General features: G+C 42.9%; 1 protein-coding gene across 2 annotated transcripts in view; it reads right to left on the bottom strand.

Annotated features, from left to right (window-relative positions):
- Positions 1-22,551, bottom strand: part of PTPRT (protein tyrosine phosphatase receptor type T) — a 1,006,475-nt gene that overhangs the window by 369,107 nt on the left and 614,817 nt on the right. For both annotated transcript variants that reach the window (XM_058562674.1, XM_058562675.1), the window contains exon 8: positions 924-1,220. In XM_058562674.1, the coding sequence (XP_058418657.1) occupies positions 924-1,220 (297 nt within the window). The remainder of the gene's footprint in view (positions 1-923; positions 1,221-22,551) is intronic.

The raw sequence follows: 22,551 nt of genomic DNA, 5'->3' as shown, positions 1-22,551 counted from the left end.
TGGAGTTACATGAAAAACATAGTGCAGCCTGAGAAGGAACACCCAAGGCAGTCAGGGAAAGCTTCCTGGAGGAAGTAGCATGTGAGAAAAGATCTGAAAGATTAATAGAACTTGTCTCACAAACATGGAGGGAAAGGCCATTCCAAGCATGAGCAGGGACAGAGGAGTGGGAAAGGTGATGTGTTCTAGGAATGCAACACAGAGGAAGTACACGTGGCCCTATGTTCCTGGAGTCTCAAGTTAAGAACCATGTTGGAAGACAAACTGCAGGAAGCAGACTAATCAGAGCCTTGTGGGGGCGGAGGTGAGGAGTGGTGGGGTGGGAGAAATGGAGGCACCCAGGCCGACTTTATCTTGAGTTACTAGATGCAGGTCATTGAGATGAGGAACACAGGGAGAGAAGTCAGTACAGGAGAGGAGATTCATTCACTTTTGGATACGTTAAATTTGAGACGTCTGTGGGGCATCCAGGTGGGTATTTGGTTCTGGGCACATTTGATGTACATGCTAAGCTCTTTATATGTTTTTTCTGATTTTAATTCTTACAGAGTCCACAGTTGTCTGGCTCCCAAACTCTACATATTTAAACTATACGATATACCCCTTCTCTTTCAGGAGGCATCAATGTGGTTAAATGTCGGCATAGAAGGTGGTATAAAGTGAGAAGGAGGATGGGGCTGTACTAAGGACAAACTTGAGTGCATATCTGTTTCAGAGCTGCTGTTGTCTATGGGAACAGCGCCCCCCGGAGTTGTGCGATGCACAGCCTGCGTGGTCCTTTATTGAAGACTTTGGAAAGGCGGCAGATACGGAGGGGAGTAATAAAGATGCAGGAAAAATAAAAACCTTATAACTGACAGGCATGGCTCTGTAAGCATGTCCAACATTCCCCATTCCCAGGTAAGCGCGCATCCCTCACTCACCATCCTCCTCCGTCTGCACCACTAGCTCCTCGCTCTCCATCCGGCCCTCGGGGTTGGACAGCAGGAGCCTCAGCCGGATGGTCATGAAGGGGCGCAGGCCACGCAGGGTGTAGTGGGAGGAGGTCTGGATGACCTCCTCGGCCTCGTACTGCTGCTGGTTGAACACGTACTGGTACTGTACTGTGAGGTTGTAGCTGTGGCAGCGGGTCACCGCGTAGCCGAAGGGTTCCCACTGCAGGGTCAGCTGCCGGGCTCGGATGTCCACGATCTCCACATTCTGCGGGCCGTGCACCGGGTCTGCAAGACACACGTGCAAGACACAAGGGCTCTCAGGAGACCGTCATCAAGGTGGGGTGGGTGTTTTGCTAAAACAGAGAACAGCTCTTCAAATTTATCTCCACCACTCAAGCCACTGCCTTCACGATTTTTGCCACATAGAGTATAATTTAATTAACATTTTTCTGTAAATTATACTCCTTTTTCTTATTTAAATACATGCATTTAAACGAAAACAAAACTATGTAAAGGGAAAACCAGAATCACTTGCTATAAATAAATGCTAAACATAAAAATAAATGCAAAATTGTTAAATTTTTTTTAATGGGTCAAAAACTGTGTGGCGTAGTAGCTGTTAACTATTTTTTTTAATTGAGGTCATATTGGCTTATGACATTGTGTAAATTTCGGGTGTACATTATTATATTTCAGTTTTGGTATAGACTGCATCGTGTTCACCACCAATACTCTAATTTTTAACCGTCACCATACACATGTGCGCCGTTATCCCTTTCGCCCTCCCTCTATCCCCTCCTCCTCTGGCAACCACTGATCTGTTCTCCTTAGCTATGTGTTTGTTTATCTTCCACATAGGAGTGGAATGATATGGTATTTCTCTTTCTCTGTCTGACTTATTTCACTTAGCATAATACCCTCAAGGTTCATCCACATTGCAAATGGCACAATTCAGGGTTATATAATTTCCCAAGTTATATAATTTCTTTGGGCCCATTTTTTATTTCATTTATAAAATGGTGACAATAATAGTAGCTAACTTCATTGGGAGGGGAGGGGGCAGTTAAATGAGATGTGATTTGAAAGCAGTTAGAACTGCACCTGGAACTTAAGCATTAGATATATGGTAGTTTTTCTTTTGCAGTAACAGGAATAGTACTACAAATAATAATAAGGCTTCATATGCTGTATCTACCCTGAATGTCATAAGTGGCAGTGCTGGGTAGCATCCTCATGCAAAACGACGGATTCTATCATCTCTCCTGTCCCTTGAAAGCGCTTAGGGGTAAGGCTGCCTCTGCACCAATGCGGTAATAAGAAGAGGGGTGGGTCTTGATGCCAGCTGAGTTTCTTGATCTGTCCTTGCTGGGAAAATGTTCTGTGACTTGTGTCAGAGCCTTACCAAGGAACACACTTCAAAGCGGTCCTCCTTTGAGAAGGATGCTCAGAAATGTCAGGGAGCCTGGCAAACCAGCCCAGACCCGCTCATGCACTGCTAGGGAGAGCAGGCAGCCTGGCCCTGGCTCAACTGAGAAGTTCACGGTCACCCTTACAGCCCAAACATTCATGCTCACAGGTCCTTTGTGTAAAGCAGAGCTAGCATCCCAAAAGCAAATGAGTGACTTTGAAAACGTGACACTGAACAAGCTGTTGCTGAGGATCCATTGCGCTAAGCCCCGTGGAGTGGAAGGTGAAAAGTACAGTCCCCGGTTCCCACAGTTGGGGAGGTTATGATCTGGTGTGGCCACCACTGCTGCTTGGTTTAACAACTCACGATGGCATGAGGACAAATGTGTAAGCACAGGGACAGCGAGAAGCTGCTTGCCTGGGAAGTCTGAGCATTCCCACCAGCCTTGCCCAGCTGGAGCCTTTCTGCAAGTCCAGATGCCAGACCTTTCCCGGCTGGGAGGCCGCCCACCTTGCTCAGGATCCCATCTACATTCCTGCTCTGGGTGTACCTTCAAAACCGACGCCAAGCCCCAAGAAGATAACCATCTGTACTCATTAGAGACTGAAAACAGGAACACTTAAGACACTTTAAGGCCACAGCTCAAACCCCATTTTGTCAAACATCTTAAGATGTGCCACAGCCCATGTTAAATATAATTTTGGGATCTCCAGTATGCCCTTAAAGTACAAACAAAACAATAATAACAAAACATCATTGATGGCCAGCAGCCACAGCGCTGGGTTCTGTCACCTGCATTACCTTGCCAACCTGTAAGGGAGGGCGTGCCAACCCACTTTACAGATGAATAAACTGAGGTCCAGGAACTTGTATACAGTAGCAAGACTGGCAAGTGGGGTTTTGAACTTGTGTCTGTCTGACTCCACGCCTAGCGTGCGAAGTCAGAAGATGTGCCTGGCCAGAGGGAAAGAGAGTTGTGTATGTACCTCCAGGGAAGGGGACACAGTCTCTCCCACGGCTCTTCTTCGCCCTGCCTTTCCCCTCCCTCTGGTGTTTGGCAATCCCTTCTCCTGCCTTCAATCCCCGTTCACTTTGCCTCCTCTGTGAAGACTTCCTTGCTGAGCCTCTGGGCAGAGGTTATGTCTATTTCTTTCTCCTTTTGTTAACTGTTTCCTCATATATTAATCATTTTCCATTGTGACAGCTTTTTAAATTGTCCCTGCCCACTAGAATGTGAGCTCTTTGAGAGCAGGGGTGCTCTCTGCTCATCCCTCCAGCCCATGTCCAGCCCAGGGACCTCAGAGGAGGACCTTGGTAAGCAACAGCTGAAAGGATGCTCTGTTTTGTAAATCTCACCACAAACTGTGGGGAAAGCATCACTAGCCTCATCCTAGAGGAAATCAAAGTTCTGTGAGGTGAAAGGATTGGTCCAAAGGCACATGGTGAGTGGCACAGCTGAGATCTGAAGGCCACGAGGGTCCAGTGCCTCTGTGTTTTCTCTGCACTGTGACACCACGAGGGACTGAGACCAGGGAAAGGACATAAATATGAGGCATGTCACAGTCACCAGGAATCTGGAGAGACCTGGGGAGAATGTGAGAAAGCCTAGAACTGTGAGACAGAAATGGCTTGACCCTCAGGAGCCTGCGGTCCCCTGGAGATGGCGATTTGGGGACTTAATCATTTAGTGCTAAGGTGACCAGTGGCCTGTCTTCCCATCCCTGGCCTCCAGCTACTACAGAATTCTCTCCACAGCTCACCTGTGGAAGTGTACACGGAAATATTTTCTGCTCCTCTTGAAGGAAGGGGCAGGCAGGGGTGCCTTTTCACAGAGGGCAAGGGATGTTGCAAGCCTGCCATAGAGCAAAGAGATTCCCTCCCAGAGAGGGGAGTTCAGGACACGGGAAAAGTCATTTGCTCCCTCTGAAACACATGTGACTGACTCATCAGACAGGCCACAAGCAACAGTGGAACCAGGCAGAGCACAGCTTGAATCCAGAGTCTGGTGCTCACTAGCTATGTGACCTTGAGCAAGGGCACTTCATCTCTGAGCCTCCATTTCCTCGTCTATAAAGTGGAAATTATGGCGCTAATCTCCGAGGGCTGCTAATGAGTGTAAAATTAACTGTAAAGAGACAGAGGTAATTGCCTCTGCCTAACAGTGGGCATTCCTCTCAGAGAGAATGGCCTTTCTTGGAGAAATGCCTTAAGAAGCTTGTTTGGAGTGGAAGCTGCATTCCCAAGGCCTTGGGATCAGCTGTGCTCAGCCTTCAGAGGAAGAGAAAAATGAATTCACTGGATGCTGGGATTGAATAGGAGAGGATGGGGGTGAGCAAGATGGCAGAATGTTGGGTGGAGTTCAATGTGACTGTCTTCATGTAACGTCTAGATCTTCAACAAGGTCCTCAAAATACCACAAAATTGTTTGCCATGATTGGATTTCCTGTGGATTCTAGAAAGGGCTGGGATCTGCATGCCTCACTCGGGCCAAATAAGATGCCACATGGGAACACAGGGACCAGACACAAAGGGGACTCAGAAAATATGTCCATATGTGTTACCAACATTTTGATAGATAATTTTGGGGTTTCCCCAGGCTATGGAAATTAAGAGGTTTAAGAAATCTCAGTTCATGTGCAAAAGGCTAGAAGACCTCTGGTGGACCTGTGGGTTGAATATGTGTAGGTGAAAGTGTTTTGTAAGTTCAAGAAAGGGAAAAACAGTGGCTATTTACTAAGCAGTAACTCTGGGCTAAACACTTACATGCTGAAAGCAGCTCTCTGGCTTAGGGAATTGAGGCCAATGAAGGGATGTGACCTACCCAGGGCCACACAGACAAGTCCCCAGCTCTGGGCTCCCACGGCACTTTGCACAGCTGCCCAGCCCACTCAGCATTTGTCACACTTTCTAGGAACTGCTTGTTCATTTATCCATCACTCCTCCCAGGCTGCAACGGACCATGTTCTATTTGTCCAGCAACCCTAGCACATGGCACAGGGTCTGACGAGGGGACAGTTCATGTTTGTTAAACTGAGATGAACAGATGGTGACCTGTTCGTGGGAACTGAGCTCAGATCCCCTGACTTCACAGTCCCTGTTCTGTCCCCTCCAGCAGGTCACCGAGTCTTTAGGGTGAACATATCTATTTTTGGATTCAAGCAAGAGAATGTCCTGAAAACCAACACAATGGAAACTAGTTTTCAAAATGTGTGATGGAAGCATCCATGCTTTCGATCTGACCCCCAACCCCAAACCTCAGCTGCCAAACCCAGCTTCTGCTCTGGTAATTGCCTGCAGCGGGGAGAATCTCAGGTTTACATTCGGGGTGGTGCAAACAAGTTGGAAATTGCTGAGAAAGCCTTGTGTGTGCAGTGGGGATTGGTTTGTTGAATTTACATTCCCCCGTGTAAATATGTCCCCGCCTGGAGCTTATGGTTTCTGCCTCCAGATAAGGCCCCATCCACATGACCTTTTGAGTAACAGCCTACAGGCCAATGAGATGAGAAACAGTAGGAAGAGAGTGTGGCTTGTCTGGGAAGCTGGAAAATCTTCCTCTAATGGAAAGTCAAAGTGGCTCGGCCTCTGCGTGTACTTTCTCTATGCCCTCAGACTTGGCCACAGGGGCCCTGTTCTGAGCCCTGTGCATTAAGAAGCAAATTCTGGCCCTCTTCAGGCTGTGCCCTCCTCCTGGAGCAGGAGTCAGTGAGCCAATGTGTCCACCTGGCCCCTGTGCTCCCCCTTCTGGACCAGGCTCCAGCCACCTGACACCCCAGAATTCCCTGCCCCAGTGGGGACTCACTTCTAGGGCTTGTGAGAACCACTGCCCTTGGTCTGTCCTTCCAAGAACAGACCATACTCCGTATGTGCACCCCTAGGCCCAAGGGGTGACCAAAAGATGGCTGTTTGGGGGGAGTGGGCAGAGCTTGAGCATGAGGACTAAAGTCTCCAGACATGTGTGCATGAGGCCTTTTGTGCGGAGGGATGGAGTTGGGGGAAAGGAGAAGGCAAGGGTCACAGGCCTCTGTTTCTATTCTTGCCCCAGACCCATTTGTGTTCTTGCACATCTTAGGGACAGGAGTGCGTGCGTGCATGAGACCAACTCATATCTTCAGAAGCTTCTTCATTCCTGTAGCTGCCTCTGGAAGGCAGGCTGGTCCCCCTAACCTCTGATCACTTCTCCCCTTTCCACATCAGATCTTACTAAAATACTATTTCCTCCTGAAGGACCATTTTCAACCTAATAGCTGAGCCCAACCGGCAACTTGCACCTTCCCACCTCCAAATTCCCTCCCTCATTTTTCACTGCTCACTCCTCTAACGCTACATTCCTAAAACAAAGTCTTGCATCCTGAATCCTTTCCCACCTCAATGCTTTTGCCCATTCTTCCCTCCACTTGGGACGCTACTGGCAAATTCCTATGCAATATATTCAAGGCCCAGCTCCAATGCCACCCTTTCCTTGTAACTTTCTCCAAAAGCCTTCCTTGCCCAAGCAGAAGGACTGCCTCCATCATTTGTTTCCTTGAACACATTAGCACATTTCCTCCATAGCCTTTATCAAATCAGGTTAATTGTTTATATTTTTGGTTCATGATAACCTCCCCTGCTAACTTGAGAGCCCCTAGATCTCTTCATTTTTATAATCGGAAAGTTGCTTAATAAACAAATTAAAGAATGAGTAAATATAGAAAGTAGGGGATGACTGAAGACCAAACCAGAATCAAAACCCTAATATACTACAGGGGAAATGCAACAAATGAAGAGATGGACCAGGCCTCTCTCTACACTCCAATTGTTAAGGGGAATCATGTGGTTAAGTCAGAATTCAAGCCTGTTTTGTTCTGTATAGACCCAGCCTCCATCCCCACTGTCAAAGACAATAGCTGTAGAATCTCCTAATGACCTTAATCAAGGCAGAACATCTTATTAAAAAAAGGAGCAGTAAAGCAGATTTCCAATTCATGAATTTTCTATGTATTCATCTTTGCATGTGGAGTTGGCTGGAACATATGTACTGTTCAAAGTTGAACCTAAATTGAGATAATTTGGGGCATGGGGCTGAAAATGTGAAGGTGGATAGCTTGTATGTAAAATTAATTTTTTATCCATTTGGAGATGCAATTTGAGTTCCTTTCAAATTAAATTGCAATGGAGTCCTAGGCAGCTGGAAACATTATTGCCAACATAATTTGATACTTCAAGAGCAGTAATAAGTTGACAGTTTGATGTGACCATTAATTTGCAATTTCTGCATGGAAATGATACACGACGGGAAAAAAAGGTAAAAGGAACAAAATTAAAATCCACCTTCTTTCCAGCATCATCCAAACGCACTCTTTTGCTTACTTTCCACCACCTCTTCTAATTTATTGCAGATGTTTGGTGGATAGGAATTTGTTGAATATTACCACAGACATCTTATGAAGGTAGGTAAGGACAGGAATCCACAGGCTTAATTTGGGGATGCTGGTACCCCCACAATCCAGGGTCACTGGGTTTCAGCTGTCCTGACAACTAGAATCATCCAAGCTGGAATATGTTACCTTGTGAGAAGGTGACTTGGTTGGCAACCTCTTGTAGAAATGCTATAAAGAAGGTAATTCATTCACGTGCTCGTTGGCTCACTCGTTAGTGAAAAAAGTCTCTTGAGCCTGGAGGCATCAGGAGATGGTGAAAAGAATGTTGGCTCTGTTATCACCTGGACCTAAAGCAAGTCACTTGTCCCATCTGTGTCTATGCCTCATTTTTTTCATGTGTAAAACATGGATCATACTCCTGCCTGTTAGGGCTACAAGATGAATTAAGGAAACAGTGTCCATCAAGCTCATGGATGGTACTTGACACGGCTCTATTCCCTCAAATACAGCTCCCACCTCCAGAAGAGAGGTGAGACAGAGGAGCCATTGAGATAGAATAGGAGTCGTGTAGGTTACTCAGGATGCCTGGCTTGGTTCTTAGTCTAGCTGACTGCTGGATTCGCTCTTTTAACCAACTACAGTTTGGGGATAGCAAGGTCCCATTAATGCACATTCAGATATTGCTGTATCTATTTCTTCCTTTTTACAAACATGTCTTGGACCTCCAAGATGGAACAAGTATTAGGGATACAGGTGAATGAGACAGACGTTTCTTGCCTTCATGAGACTTATCCTCTGGAGGAGGATACAGGCAAAAAAGGATGGAATGATGAGCCTGATGAGTTTTTGCAGAGGAAGTGCTGGGATCCTGGGTGGCACATGACAGCAAGACACAGCTTAGGGTTGGAAACTCACCTGAGCCAATTTAATCAAGACTCATGCACAACCCTTACGTTCTTACTCACAGAAACTAGAAGCCACCAAAGAAATTTGAGGTGAGTGAAGGTTAACGATTCCCCCACAACTGCATTATTAGGTTATAATAAAAGCAAGTCTCAGGCCAAATTCTACTACACAGAAAAGAATTTGTTACACAAATGTTTATTAGCAAGCAGACATGAAACAGGTCAAACAGTCCATTCCATAAAGTTCATTGAAGTCCCAGCAATCTGTCCTTTTAGGTGATCTGGTTACTAGGTTGCATGAAAGGTTCATTTAAGGGCTAGATAGTAAATATTTTAAGCTTTGCAGGTCATACAGTCTCTGTTGCAACTATTCATCTCTGCTGTTGGAGTACAAAGGCAGACACAGATAATAAGAAGTCCACAAATGGGCATGGCTGTATTTCAATAATCATTTATTTACATAAACAGGTAGCCAAGGCTATGGGCTCTTGTTTGCCTACTCCTGTTATAGGGGCAAAATCAATTACCATTATTGTCACATCAGACAACCAGGAATCCTCCTCATCCCATGGGTGACAGAGGACTGTTTAGGAATCAAGGCTTGGACACCATCCCTAAGGTCAAAACTAGAGGTCTTACTGGATTCTTCATTACATATGTCTGGACAGTGCTTTAAAAATATTTTGGCCAACCCATATATTTAGACTACCCTCAATTTCACCAGTAAGAGTCTATTTATAGTACTTGTTATTATGCTAGTCAACAGGTCCCTGATTTCAACCAGGACAACCTGATTTCTGACATTTAGGGTGCTAAGTAGCAAAATGAAGGTGGTTGATCAAGATATGGCATCAGAAACACCTGAGGGATGTAGAGCTGCCTCTGGAGTAGGGGCTCTGCACTGGATACCAGGGGAACTTGCCTGACTAGTGTGGTCTTGATTGGAAGGATGGCAGCACTGGGTTATAGCTTAACCTGTAACTCACCCATAACATTCCCTGTTACATATTTGAGAGTAAATTGCCAACAATGTAGTGAGGAGTTTAGAGGTCAAGAAGGCTGTCCTGAAGGAGGGGACCTTGGGCAAAGGATGGATAAGACTTAACCAGGTAAAGGTGCAAGGTGTTGGGGACCAAGGGAGGGAAGGTAGGGAAGGGGAAGGTTAACCTCCAGGCAAAGGAGGCAGCACATTTAAAGTCCAAGAGACAAGAATAAAGGAGAAAATAGCCATCAAGATTCTGGTGCAGGGGTAGACAGGGCACAAGAACAGCAATTCTCCGCCTTCCACCACATGCACATCCTCTTCCATGGTGATGGGTTAGGTCAGTCTGGGTATTACACACGATAATAGTCCCTCCTACCATCCCTAAGAAGTAGGTGGGAATAATAACCAAGGCAGTTGTAGCAGTGTGATATGAGTATTCTTCACCAAAAGTAAAGCACTGACAAGATCATTCTTTGAAAAACTATTTTTGATTTCCTACCATGTGCCAGGCACTATATTAGATGTAGGAGTGAAACAAACAGGCAAACATCCTCTCTGCCCTTAAGGGCTTATGCTCTAGTGGGGTGGGGTGATTAAATGATATACGAAATCAATCAGAAAATTACATAGCATGTCAGATGGCAGTAAGTGCTCTAGAGAAAAACCAAGCAGGGCAAGGAGATTGGGGACGCAGGGAGGCTTACGCCTAAAATTTGACTTCTTTGGTTTCAGGTCCTGCCACCAGCTCCTTGATCTTTTCTGATCTTTCCTCTCCATTTATACTAAAGTTCTTACTCTCTTCCTGAACATGATTTAGCTTGAAATATTTATTGAGCACCCGTGGGGTGTCAGGCTAGGTGATGGGGACATAGTTGTTAACAAAAATAGACCTGGACCTTGTCTCTCTTGAGCTTAAAATCTGTTGGAGACAGACTGAAACAACCATAATGGCAATTGAACATGTGAGCTGACAAAGTTGCATATTATAATAAGTGTTTAGAAGGGAACAGATAAAGGATGAGCTGGATAAAAATGCAAACAAGGCAAGCAAGGGCCTGTATGTCTGGCAGTGAGGGAGGATGACTCTGAAGAACTGACATTTTTGGTAAACTTTGTCCTCTTCCCTCCTCTCTCTATTCCCACCTGTCTCGCAGCTTCCACTCATTCTTTGGACCTCAGTTGTTCTGGGAAAGCCTTCTCTCAAATGCTTATCTCCTCCACAGTTCGGTTAGGTGTCCTGCTCCATGTTCCCACATTGAACGGATGAGTGAACTTGGCTGGGATGTAACTTAGGGTCAAACCAGGGCTGTTCCAACAGCACCATCCTGTGGACCCTACAGTTAAGCAGCTTGGGGTATGGATGGGAAAGCAAGAGTTCAAGAGGCAACCTACTGGCTGGGGCCATGGACCTCAGGCCCAGAGTCAGCATGAGAGCTGCAACCCAGGGGCCCTGGCTAGTTATTAAGCCATTTTCGCTTGGCTCCAAACACTCCTTGTATACCCTGTTTTGTGATGTTGGAGCGGGGATTCCAGAAACCACATTTCTGCCCCACCATCTGGCTCCATGCTAGTCTCTGCCAGTAGGGGGCAAAAGAGGGAGCTTGTAACCCTGGAGGAGGAAGAAGAGACTGCTTCCTGTTCCTGTGGGCATCACGCCAGCATCACTTCTTCACCCCAGGGAAGTTCATTCTGTCACAGTAGTTGGATCTAGTTTGCCGTTTCTCCAACATTTAAAGAGCCAGCCCCATTGCAGCACCTCAGAGACACCAGCACTGGCCAAAAAGTGCTCCCTCTTCCAATCTTTTAAATGTTCATGATTCTAGGCTGTCCTCCTTGTTCTCTCCAGCCCTAGCAGTACCCGCTTCCCACAGCTGGTACGTTGGTGTAATACCTTCATGTTCTTTTTACCTTTTCAGTTTCCTAGCCAATTCTTTATATATAATTAACCAGTGGTTTCCATACTTTCTCAGTTCACAGTGTGCTTGGTGTTTGGTAATTTTTTCACAGAGTTCCTAACCAAAGAAATACCTAACGCTTTCATTTATTAGTTAGTCCAAACAACTTAATAAGTATTTATATCCTAACAACTTAATAGTGGTTTGAGAAAACAGTACACGCAAATCAAAGGAAAAAAAAATTTAATTTCACTCTTAAATAACCGCAATTACTCACTAATGGATGCACGCATCTTTTGAGCACTGAAAATTTCTCAAACTGTGGATTCAGATTAGACTCGCCTCTCTTGTTGCCAGCTCCACACTAATTTTTGCAATACTTTTCATCACAGCAACTACCGGAAGCCCAGCTTTCAGAGATATGATGTCATCGCAAGGAATGTAGCCCCATTTAATGTTGAAAGTGTGGACCACCTCGATTTAGTAGTTTGTGTAGTTTCTGACAGAGGACACTGTTTTTCGTGATAATTTAAAGTTAAAAATTTAAATGCCCTCACAATGGCACCTTTGTGAGTTCATTGTGGTGTCCCGAGCTGCCTCAGCGCAGTTTGAGAACCATGATAGCTAACAATTCTTTACAGGCAATCCTCTGTGTTAAAATAAGTGGTGTGATTTATCTCTGAACTAGACCTTGACTGCTGCAGGACCCCACTGTCTGCACTTCACCAACATCCTGCATCCCCGTCCTTCCTCTCCCAGTGCTCCATTCTGCCTGGGTACCTTCTGCCCACAGACACGATGTCCTAGCTGGCTACACTCTGCTTCTCAGCTCTGGCTCAGACCCAGCTCTTCCCTCTCCACCCCATCCAAACGCAGCAGCCGGATTGCTGCTGAGCTGGGGAGCAGGGTGGTTGGCCGTACCTCCCGCCGCCTGGACTGCGGCTCGGGTGCTCAAATACCAGGAGGAATTAAATGGACACAGGCACAAGATTGCAGCCTGGAAATAAGAGCTTTAGAATGTTTAAAAATTACTTTTGTGGCAGAGGAAATCGGGTTGGAAAGAGAGAAGCAATTTCTAAATTACATGGTTTCAGTTTCCAGAGAAGGGAAAAGCGTTTTGGCTGGGGGGGTGGGGAGGAGAAGGCGAGCCCATAACATCCTCTGGGCTTCACTTCAAGTCACGCTTAATTCATGGCAAGTCTCCTTGTCTATTAAAAAAAAGGGGGGTAAAATAAGAGAAAATAAAAGCCGGAGAATGAATAAAACCTGAATCATCTCTGAGGGTCGAAAGCCACCTAGCGCTGGGCCCAGGTGAGGTCTTAAACATTCTAAACACTTCACTTCTCTTTGAGAAACAGTCTGGCTGTGAACAACATGGACCCTGGAATTAGGAAACAATCTTCAGTGTAGCTCTTCTGTCGTCACTGTGATGCTGGTGAGAAGCCATGTGTAAATGAGAATATTTCTAGAATACGTAAAACAAATAAACAAAAGTACTATCTCCTGGTTGGACTCTGATAGTCCATCTTCCAGAATGACTATCTTCCCTTTCAGTTAGAGAGTTCAGATTTTATATTCAGATCAGGGGCTGTTTAAAGCTGAGGCTGCCCGCAACTGAGAACCCCCCACCCCAGGACATTCTTGATCTCTCAACGAATCCTATTAATCTACAGACACTCCTCAGGACTGCTAGACCTTGAAGAGCCCAGCCCTGCTGCGTCAGCAGCCCCAGAAATGCCTACCAAGCTTTTTTATGATGTTCAATGCTTTATTCTTTGAAACATACAAGAGTGTCATGAAATTGAAGGAAAAATTTCAAATAAAAACCACTGTCAGTTAAAGGTGGGTTATTCTCTGTCGAGGCTCATTTGGGATTTACCTAGGCAATGAGAAAGGGCACGTGACAAAATGAAAGCTGTCTATTCCAGTCACTTTATGGCAAAATACCAGGAAGTGAACCCCAGTAGAAGAGGGGGCACAGCAGACCAGCAGCTAGAAGACCCATTTCTCCGCTGATTGTCTGCCTCATTCATTTGTGAAGCACCCTCTGGCCTGGCTGAGCATCTCTCAGCAAAGATAATGGGCTAAAATGTACATGTCATGTTTCCTGGCTGGCCCCTCTAAGAGAAGGTGTCCCTGGCCATGACATTGTGACACACAATCATAGCGCAGGCTCTTCCGTAAGCCACCGAATGATAATCCTTCACATCACAATCCTAAAGAGATCACTGTCATTACCCTTACTTTCAACCTTGACTGACCCATCTAAAGCTGCCTCTGCAAAATGTGAGCTTTCCTTCAGTGTCATCAGCCACAGTGCCCTTCCCACATTTCACCTCCCCCCATCAGCAAATAGCGTTGTTCATGTGCCCGATATTTTCACACTTTCTCTCTCCTGACCAACAAAATATGTTTATGAATTGTGCGACCTTGAATGAATAATTTTACCCTTTCTAAGCCCTGGTTTTATGTAAATATGTAAAGTGGAGCTAATGATACCTATCTCCTATGATTCTTCTGAGGTTGGAATGAAATTATATGTGCTTATATATTAGTGGGATATAGCTGTGTAACAAATCACCCTCAAAGTCACTGGTTTACAACAGGCATTTATTCTTGAGCTCATACATCTGCTTGTCTGATCTAGTCTGGGCTCAGCCAGGCTTGGCTCCAGGCTAATGGCTGTGCTCAGGTCTACTTCATGTGTGTTTATTTCGGGGCCCAGGTTGAAGGGGAAGCAGCTACTCAGGGTATGTTCTTTCCATGATGGATGTGCCAGAGCCAAGCCAATCCATGCAGGAGCTCTTAAGGCCTCCCTCATGTCATGTCCACTAATACCATATTGGTCATAGCAAGTCACATGGGCAAGCCCAACATCAATGGGGCCACTTCTCCCACAGTGGGGAAGTGGGGATGGGAGGAGTGAATATTTGCTGCATGATAACCCAATGTCACTGAGCAGTATGAGTTTATGTTTTGGTTAACATGACCAGCCAGCACTTCTTCACATAGCACAGGCTTGGTCCCCTGCAGGGAGGAAAGTCTAACTTTGAGTCAGATCTCTGGGGATCCAGAAGATTCTGCTGAAACCGTAGGTGTAGGCAGTTGCTTGTTCTACCTCTGTTTGGACTATTATATGATGCCCAGGGAGAGAGGGGCAGAAGTCTAATAGACAGACCTGGAGAAGGCACCCTGGCATTTGAAGTCCTTCTCAATCTCAATGAGTCCTCTGATCACCATTCAAACTGGTCAAGTCAGTCATTCCTGTCCACATCTCCCAAATGCTTGCCCATCCCTCCACATACCCTACTATCCTCTCCCCCAAATCAAAATTCCTGTGATAGGTAAAATAATGGCCTCTCTGCCAAAGATGACCACATCCTAATACCCAGAACCTGCGAATATGTTATCTTACATGGCAAAAGAAATGTGGATGTGATTAAGTTGAGGATCTTGAAATTAGGTTAAGGAAGATTACCATGGATTATCTGAGTGGGCTCAATGTACTCAAAAAGGTCTTTATAAGAGAGAGGCAGAAGGTCAGAGAGGAGGAGAGATAATGTTATGCTGCTGGCTTTGAAGATGGAGGAAGGGGTCACAAGCCAAGAAATATAGGCAGTCTCTAGAAACTGGAAAAGGCAAAGAAACAGATTCTCCCCTAGAGCCTACAAAAAGAACACAGCCTTGCAGACCTATTTTAGACTTCTGGCCTCCAGAATCCTAAATGCGTGTTGTTTTAACCCACTAAGTTTGTGTTTTGTTAACAGCAGCAATAGGAAACTAATGCAACCTTCAAATATGCTTATTTCTATATTTTTTTATTGATACTCATCACTCTCATTGCCTTTCCTCCATAGACACACATTATATATTTCACATATGTTCTTTTGCTTGAATGAATTCTTGTAAAATGCATATAATTGTTTAGCATGCATGTATATTAATTATGTAAATTGGGATGTGTTATAGCTCCTTTATCTTTTTGTCACTCAGCACTATGCTTTTGGAATCCACCCCTGCTGTTGTGTGCCCTCAGTCCGTTACTCCCAACCATTCTACTGTGTTCCATGCACCAAATCCATGGTGTACATCCTCCATAATTGATCCATCTCTTCCCCACTGATGGGCACGCAGTTTGCTTCCAACTCATCACTACCTGAAATCATGCTGTTGTAGACCTCCCCAGATATACCTGCTTCTAGATTTGTGTGAATTTCTTTGAGGTCTATATTCCTAGGAACAGAAGTACTGACTTATATCATATGTGTAAACTTAATTCAACAAAGTACTGCCAGATTGTTTCCAGAATAGCTGCACCAAAACTCCTAGCAGAGTGTGAAGGTTCCTGTGGACCACATCCATGCCAACACTTAGCACTATCCAGTTTTTCTAATTTTTGCCAATTTGATGGATGTGAAGTGTTTTTTCCTATTACTATTTTAACTTAACTTCTCTAATACTAATGAATTTGACAATTTCTTTATATATTCATTAGCCTTTTGGGTTATCATCTTTGTAAACTCTCTGTTCATATCCTTTGCTCAATTATCTACTCATTTGTAGGAATTCTTTGTATATTCTAGAGTTTCTTCTGTTAATTCTCTTCATGATGATTTGTAATAAATAAAAAAATTCTTTATTTTTGATGCCAAGAAATCAACCAAATATTTAAATGATGGTTTGTTATTTTAAAAAATTTCTCCCAAATGGTAGACAAGACATCTATTCTCAAATTTCCCCCTTGTTCCAGACATACGGTCAGGTTGCTCTTTGAAGTTAGATGTGGCCATGGGACTTGCTCTGCTCAACGGTATGTAAGAAGAGATGACTGTCACTTTCAGGGTAGCTTTAAAGCTCCTGTGTCATTGGTCCATTTCACTTTCTCCTGCTGCAGAGGCTGTAGAGCTTTTATTGCAATGAAGGCTTCTTCAGCCTGGGTCCCTGAAATCTTGAGGAAGCAGAGCCACCTGCCAACCCTCATGGTCACATAGCACGAGAGAGAGAAACTTCGGTTGTGGATTAAGCCCCTGAGATTTGGGGGTTGTTTTTTGTTTTGTTTTGTTTTTTTCTTTTGTGAGGGAGATCAGCCCTGAGCTAACATCCGTGCTAATCCTCCTCTTTTTGCTGAGGAAGACCAGCTCTGAGCTAACATCTATTGCCGATCCTCCTCCCTTTTTTCCCCCAAAGCCCCAGTAAATAGTTATATGTCATAGTTGCACATCCTTCTAGTTGCTGTATGTGGGACATGGCCTCAGCATGGCCGGAGAAGCGGTGCATCAGTGTGCGCCCGGGATCCGAACCCGGGTCGCCAGTAGTGGAGCGCGTGCACTTAACCGCTAAGCCACCGGGCCGGCCCAGGGGTTGTTTGTTATTTGAGTACATCTTGTGTATCCTGACTCGTTTGTTTCTTTATACCCTTTTCTCTCAGTCCCTACTCCTCTATCATAGGCAGCCATTCTAATGTTTATTTTGTGTTCTTAGAAAATATATACTGTTACATGTGCATTGTTTATTTAGATAAATGGTATTGTGTTGTCTCACTCTGTTTCTTTCTCCACTCTGTACTATATTTTTAAGGTCCATCCATGCTGCTGTATATGCACATGGGATCTGTTGCTGCTTACTGCTGCGTAGTACCCAAGGTTCAGCAACTGCTATCCTTTCCCTCTGCCTCTCCCAGTAAAAGATACACAGAAACATTTTAAGAAATCCTTGCCAACCTTAGGTTACAAAGTCATTCTTCAATATTCTGCTCTAACTTTATGGATGTATCTTTCACATTGACATCTCAGGCCTTCTGGAGTATTAGGTTGGGATTCGGTTTTATTTTCTTTCACATAGTAAAAAAGTGCTCCTCAAAAACATTTACTAAATAGTCTGGTCCTGTTGACTTGTACAGCCATCTTCATCACACTTGAAGTTTATACATATACATGGGTTGATTCTTGAGCTCTCAATACTGCTCTATCGGCCCATTTGCCTGCTATAGCATGAATACCACACTGTCCATATAACTATGGCTTTTTAGTATTTATAATATATTTATATCTGCTAGGGCAAGTCCTCCTTTTCTTTAATCTCCCCTCAAAGTTGACTGCTAATGATGGATTTTTATTCCTCTATATACATTTTAGAGAAAGTTTATCAAGTTCCTTAAAAATCCAACAGGAATTTTTATTGACATTGTATTAAATTTATAGATAAATTTGGGAAGGATTTTCATTGGTGTAATAATATCATCCCATCCAGGCACATGGATTGTTTGTCCATTTATTCAGATCTTCTTTCAAGTCTTTTATTAGTTGTAAAGCTTTCTCCATCAAGATTTTGTGTATTCTTGGGCTAGTTAAAAACTAAATATTTTCAAATTTGTTTTAGATTTGTTTTAAATCAGATTTTCTGGCTCACTATTGCTGGTATAGAAGCTTGTTATTGATTTTTGCAAGTTGATCTTATTTCTGGGAACCTTATTAAACTTTTTTATTATTTCTCACCACTTTAAAACATTTTTCTGAAGATTATCATAACATCTACAAAAATGAGTTTTATTTCTTCCTTTGCAATCGTTATTGTCTTATTTCTTTTTCTTTCCTAACGTGTGGGCCCGCAACTCCAGCATTGTGTTAAACAGCAGCTGTGATAGTAGGCATTCTGGTCTTCCCGATCTGAAAAGGAATGCACCCAAATTTTCTATATTAAGTATAACCTCTGCTGTAAAATTTTGGCTTATAAACTTTTGCAATTTTAAAAAGTTTCTTTCTACTTTCCTAAGAGTTCAAAAAATCATAAATCGGTGGCAACCTTTATCAAATGCCTTGGCTCATTGATTGAAATAATCAAAATTTTTATCCTTTAGTATATTAATGTGGTAAATTACATTAATATTGAAACAAGATTGTTCCTGGGGTGAGCCGCATATGAAAACGATTATTATTTTTGTAAATCTGTGTTGGACTCATTAGCTAATATTTAATTTAGGATGCATTTTCTATATATTCATACATAAAATGGGCCTATATTTTTCTTTTCTTGTATTCTTACCTGATTTTGGTAACAAGATTCCAGTAACTTCACAAAAGGAGCCAAATAACTTTTCTAATTTTCTAGAACACCTCACATAAATTAGAAATTAAATACTATCTAAAAGTTTGGTAGAACTCACCTTTAAACCATGTAGGCCTGGTGATTTTGAGGGAGAAGGGCTTGATAACCATTTCAATTTCTTTAATCTTACTGGTTCATTTCAATGTTCTCTTTTTTCTCACGCCAATCTTGTCATTTCATGTCTTTCTATAATTGTATCCATTTAATCTAAAGTTTTGAATTTAGTAACACATAATTCATTATATTCTTTTTTTAAAAAAATGTATTTATTGCATTTTTCTTTTTTATTGAGATGCTTTTTTAAAGAATTCTTTTCGAACAATCAGCTTTCATTCTTTTAAACTCTTCTTCATTCAATTAATATAGGTCCTTATTTTATTAATTTCCTTCCTCTCGTTCCTTTGTGCTTTTTATGACATTCTTCAATTGAATGCTTAGCTCATTTTGTTAATTTAAAATAATTATAGATTCACAAGAAGTTGCAAAGAAATGTACAGGAAGGTCCCCAGGACCCCTCACCCAACTGCCCCTAAAGATAACATCTCACAAAACTCTAGTACAGTATCATAAACAGGAAATTGACATTGGGACAATCCAGAGTTTCTTCAGACTTCACCACTTACCACGCATTCATTTGTGAGCGTGTGTTTACCTTTATGCAATTTTATCATGGGTGTCACTTCATGTCAGTATCATTACAATCAAGATACAAAACTGTCCCATCACAAGGCTCCCTCATGCTATCCCTTCATAGACAGACCACGCTCTCCTCCCCACCATCTGAAACCCTTGGCAACCGTCAATTTGTTCTCAATCTCTGTAATTTTATGATTTCAAGAATAGTATATAAATGAAATCATATAGTATGTAACGTTTTGAGGTTTTATTTTTCGCACAACATAATTCCCTTGAGGTTCATCCAAGTTGTTGGGTCTTTCAATGGTTTGCTTCTTTTTATTGCTGAGTAGTATTCCATGGTATGGGTGTCCCACAGTTTGTTTAACCATTCACCTCTTGAAGGGCATTTGGGTATTTTCTAGTTTGCGGTTATTATGAACAGATCTGCTTGCACACTCATGTACAAGTTTCTGTGTGAACTTAAGTTGTCATTTCTTTGGGATAAATGCCTAAGAAAGCAATTGCTGGACTGTACGCTAAGTTTATTTTTAGTTTTAAAATAAACTGGCAAACTGTTTTCCAGAGTGACTGGACCATTTTATGTTTCCACAAGCAGTGTCTGAGAGATCCAGTTTCTTCACATCCTCACCAGCATTTGGTGCTTTCACTGTTTTTTATATTAGCCATTCAGGTAGGTGTGTAATGCTGTCTTGTGGTTTTAATTTGCATTTCCCTAATGGCTAATGATGTTGAACATCTTTTCATGTGCTTTTTGCCATCTGTATATCCAGCTCATTTGTTTTTAACTTTTGTTTCCTAGTAAATGAATTTAAAGCTCCAGATTTCCCTTTAAGTATTGTTTAACTCTGTTCTACAACATAGACATGCTCTGCTTCCATTATTATTCACTTCATGATATTTTTATGATTTTCTTTTTAATCCAAGTGTTATTTAGTAATATGTTATTTAATTGTCAAATTCATGAGATTTTTAAAGCTGTCCTTTAGTTATTAACGTCTAATTTTATTGTATAACAGTTGGGGAACATGGTCTGTGTGATGTGGATTCTTTAGAATTTAATTGGGCTTCTGTTACGGCCTAACATATGTTCTATTTTTATGACACTTGTGTGTGTGCTCAAAAAATGCATTTTCTCTGTTTGGGTGTAGAGTTCTACATACCAAAATTATCTAATATTAATTTTTCAAGATATTAATAAGCTTGAGTTTATGAATTATATTTTTTGGATCTTCAACATCTCTGTTTATTTTTGTCTACTTGATATTCTGTTTAAATAGATTGATATCCTAGTTTGGTCAATAACTTGCTTCCACCTAGAATGATGACCATAACAACAACCATAATTTGTGAATACTTATCCATTTCATGTAAAGTTTTAAATTCTGTGGGCCGGGCACTTGGCTAAGCACTTTGCTTATATCACATTTACAAGTCTCAGTGTCCCCATTTTACAGACGAGGAAACTGAGGGTCTAGAAGCAAAGTGACCATGTCAAGCACCTAGCAAATGCAGAGCTGACATTTATATACACATTTGCCAACTAAGTCCATGCTTTCAATGACTCTACTTTAGGACTCAGTTTGTTCATTTGGAGGGCATTTGGAAGCCCTTTAGGATTCATTTTCAGGCTAAGAAACTCTCCATCATTATCATCTTCTGAGTTAACATTTATAAAGCTCTTGCTATGTAAATTCTAGGTTCTGTGCTAAGCACTGGATGTGCATGATCTTATTTCATCCTCACAGCCACCCTATAAGTTAGGTATTGAAATCCTAATGTTACAGATGAGGAAACGAAGGCTCAGAGAGGGCTCCCAGCTAGGATATGAATTCATGGTGACAACTCCAGGGCCTTTGTTCCTAATCACAATACTAGGCCTTGGTCCCCTACACTGAACTGGAGGCTTGAAGGACAAGCTTTGGCCCCACAAGAGCCCTGAAAGGGAAGAAGTAGTGTGCTTCCTTTCTGCATCTATCCAATAGTCCTCTGGTTGACCCTGGGGACTCCTAAAAGAAGTCCCCTGCCTCTATTACTTGATGGAATTGTCGCTTCTAATTGCTTGGAATCTGAAGCAGAGCATCCTTTTTTGATTGTCCAAAAGTGCTAACCCACTCCTAAATATAGCACTTAGCCCTTGTCTGAGGTGCTTTCTCACTATTAGCTCATTTCCTCCTCTTCACCACCCCCACCATCTCAACTCCCCATTTTCTAGAGAGGTGCACACACTACCTCACACTGCTGATCTTCTCCTGTTTTCTTCTGGAAAAGTCCCACCCTAAAAAGGACTGCTAAGCCCGACACAACTTATAGTATCTTCTAAATGCGGAGACGTGGGCTGCTTTCACTCATCCCAACCCTTTTATCTGCCTGCTTTCTCTTCCTCCCATGGTTCCCTGGAGTAATGAGAGAGAAGCAGTGAGTTATTACCACGTTAAGCTGCACTAAATGGCTTTATATTATGGTTAGAGACCTCTGGAGAAATAACGATGAGATCACTACATCTTTTGTTCTTGGAAAAATAATGTGGCAAAAAGACACCTCTCATCCTCTGTTTTAATTTGTTTTTATTGATCTCTTTCAAAATTAGGGAAACAACTTTTCTCACAGCAAATGTTATGACAATGCACGGGGAGGTCCTAGGTATAAAGAATAATGAAGTCGGGCTATAAAAGAGAGTCTTCTCACAAGGCAGGAGTAGGGGGAGGGTGGTGGGTGAACAAGTACCTATGAAAGGAAATACACAGAGGAAGGAATCCCCCCAGATACTAGTGGTTAACTCTGAGTAGTGGGTTCACTAGTGATGTGTCATCAAAGAGGCCTTCTGTGGCCTCGATCAAAAATACTACTCCCTCCCCAACCACCATGTCACTATCACATCAATCTTTATTGTCCTGGCACTTGTCACTTACAGAAATTATCTCATTCATTTATTTATGGAATTGTTTACTTGCCTGATTTCCCCCACCTTAGCCTGAAAAATGAATTGCACAAGAGCAAGAACTTCGCATATTCGGTTTTCTGCTATTTCCCCACTACCAGAATAACACTTGGCACATAATAGGTAGTCAATAGATAGATGGATGGATGGATGCATGACGGATGGATGGATGGAGGGATGGATGGATGGATGGATATGTGGAATAAATGTTTTTCTCTGTCTCCAATCTTCTGTGATTTCCAAATTTCCTATATGAGAAAAAATTACGTCTCTAATTAGAAAAAAAAAAGCACAGAAAAATATTAGGTTCCCTTTGGCATTATTTCTTCCTAGAAACCTTCCCTGTTTCCTCAGGCGCAAGTAGGTCTTCTGATCTCCCAAGAGT

Source organism: Diceros bicornis, chromosome 19, assembly GCF_020826845.1.
Source record: "Diceros bicornis minor isolate mBicDic1 chromosome 19, mDicBic1.mat.cur, whole genome shotgun sequence".
In the NCBI taxonomy this organism is placed as follows: domain Eukaryota; kingdom Metazoa; phylum Chordata; class Mammalia; order Perissodactyla; family Rhinocerotidae; genus Diceros; species Diceros bicornis.
This window is presented reverse-complemented; position numbering and strand designations above follow the sequence as displayed.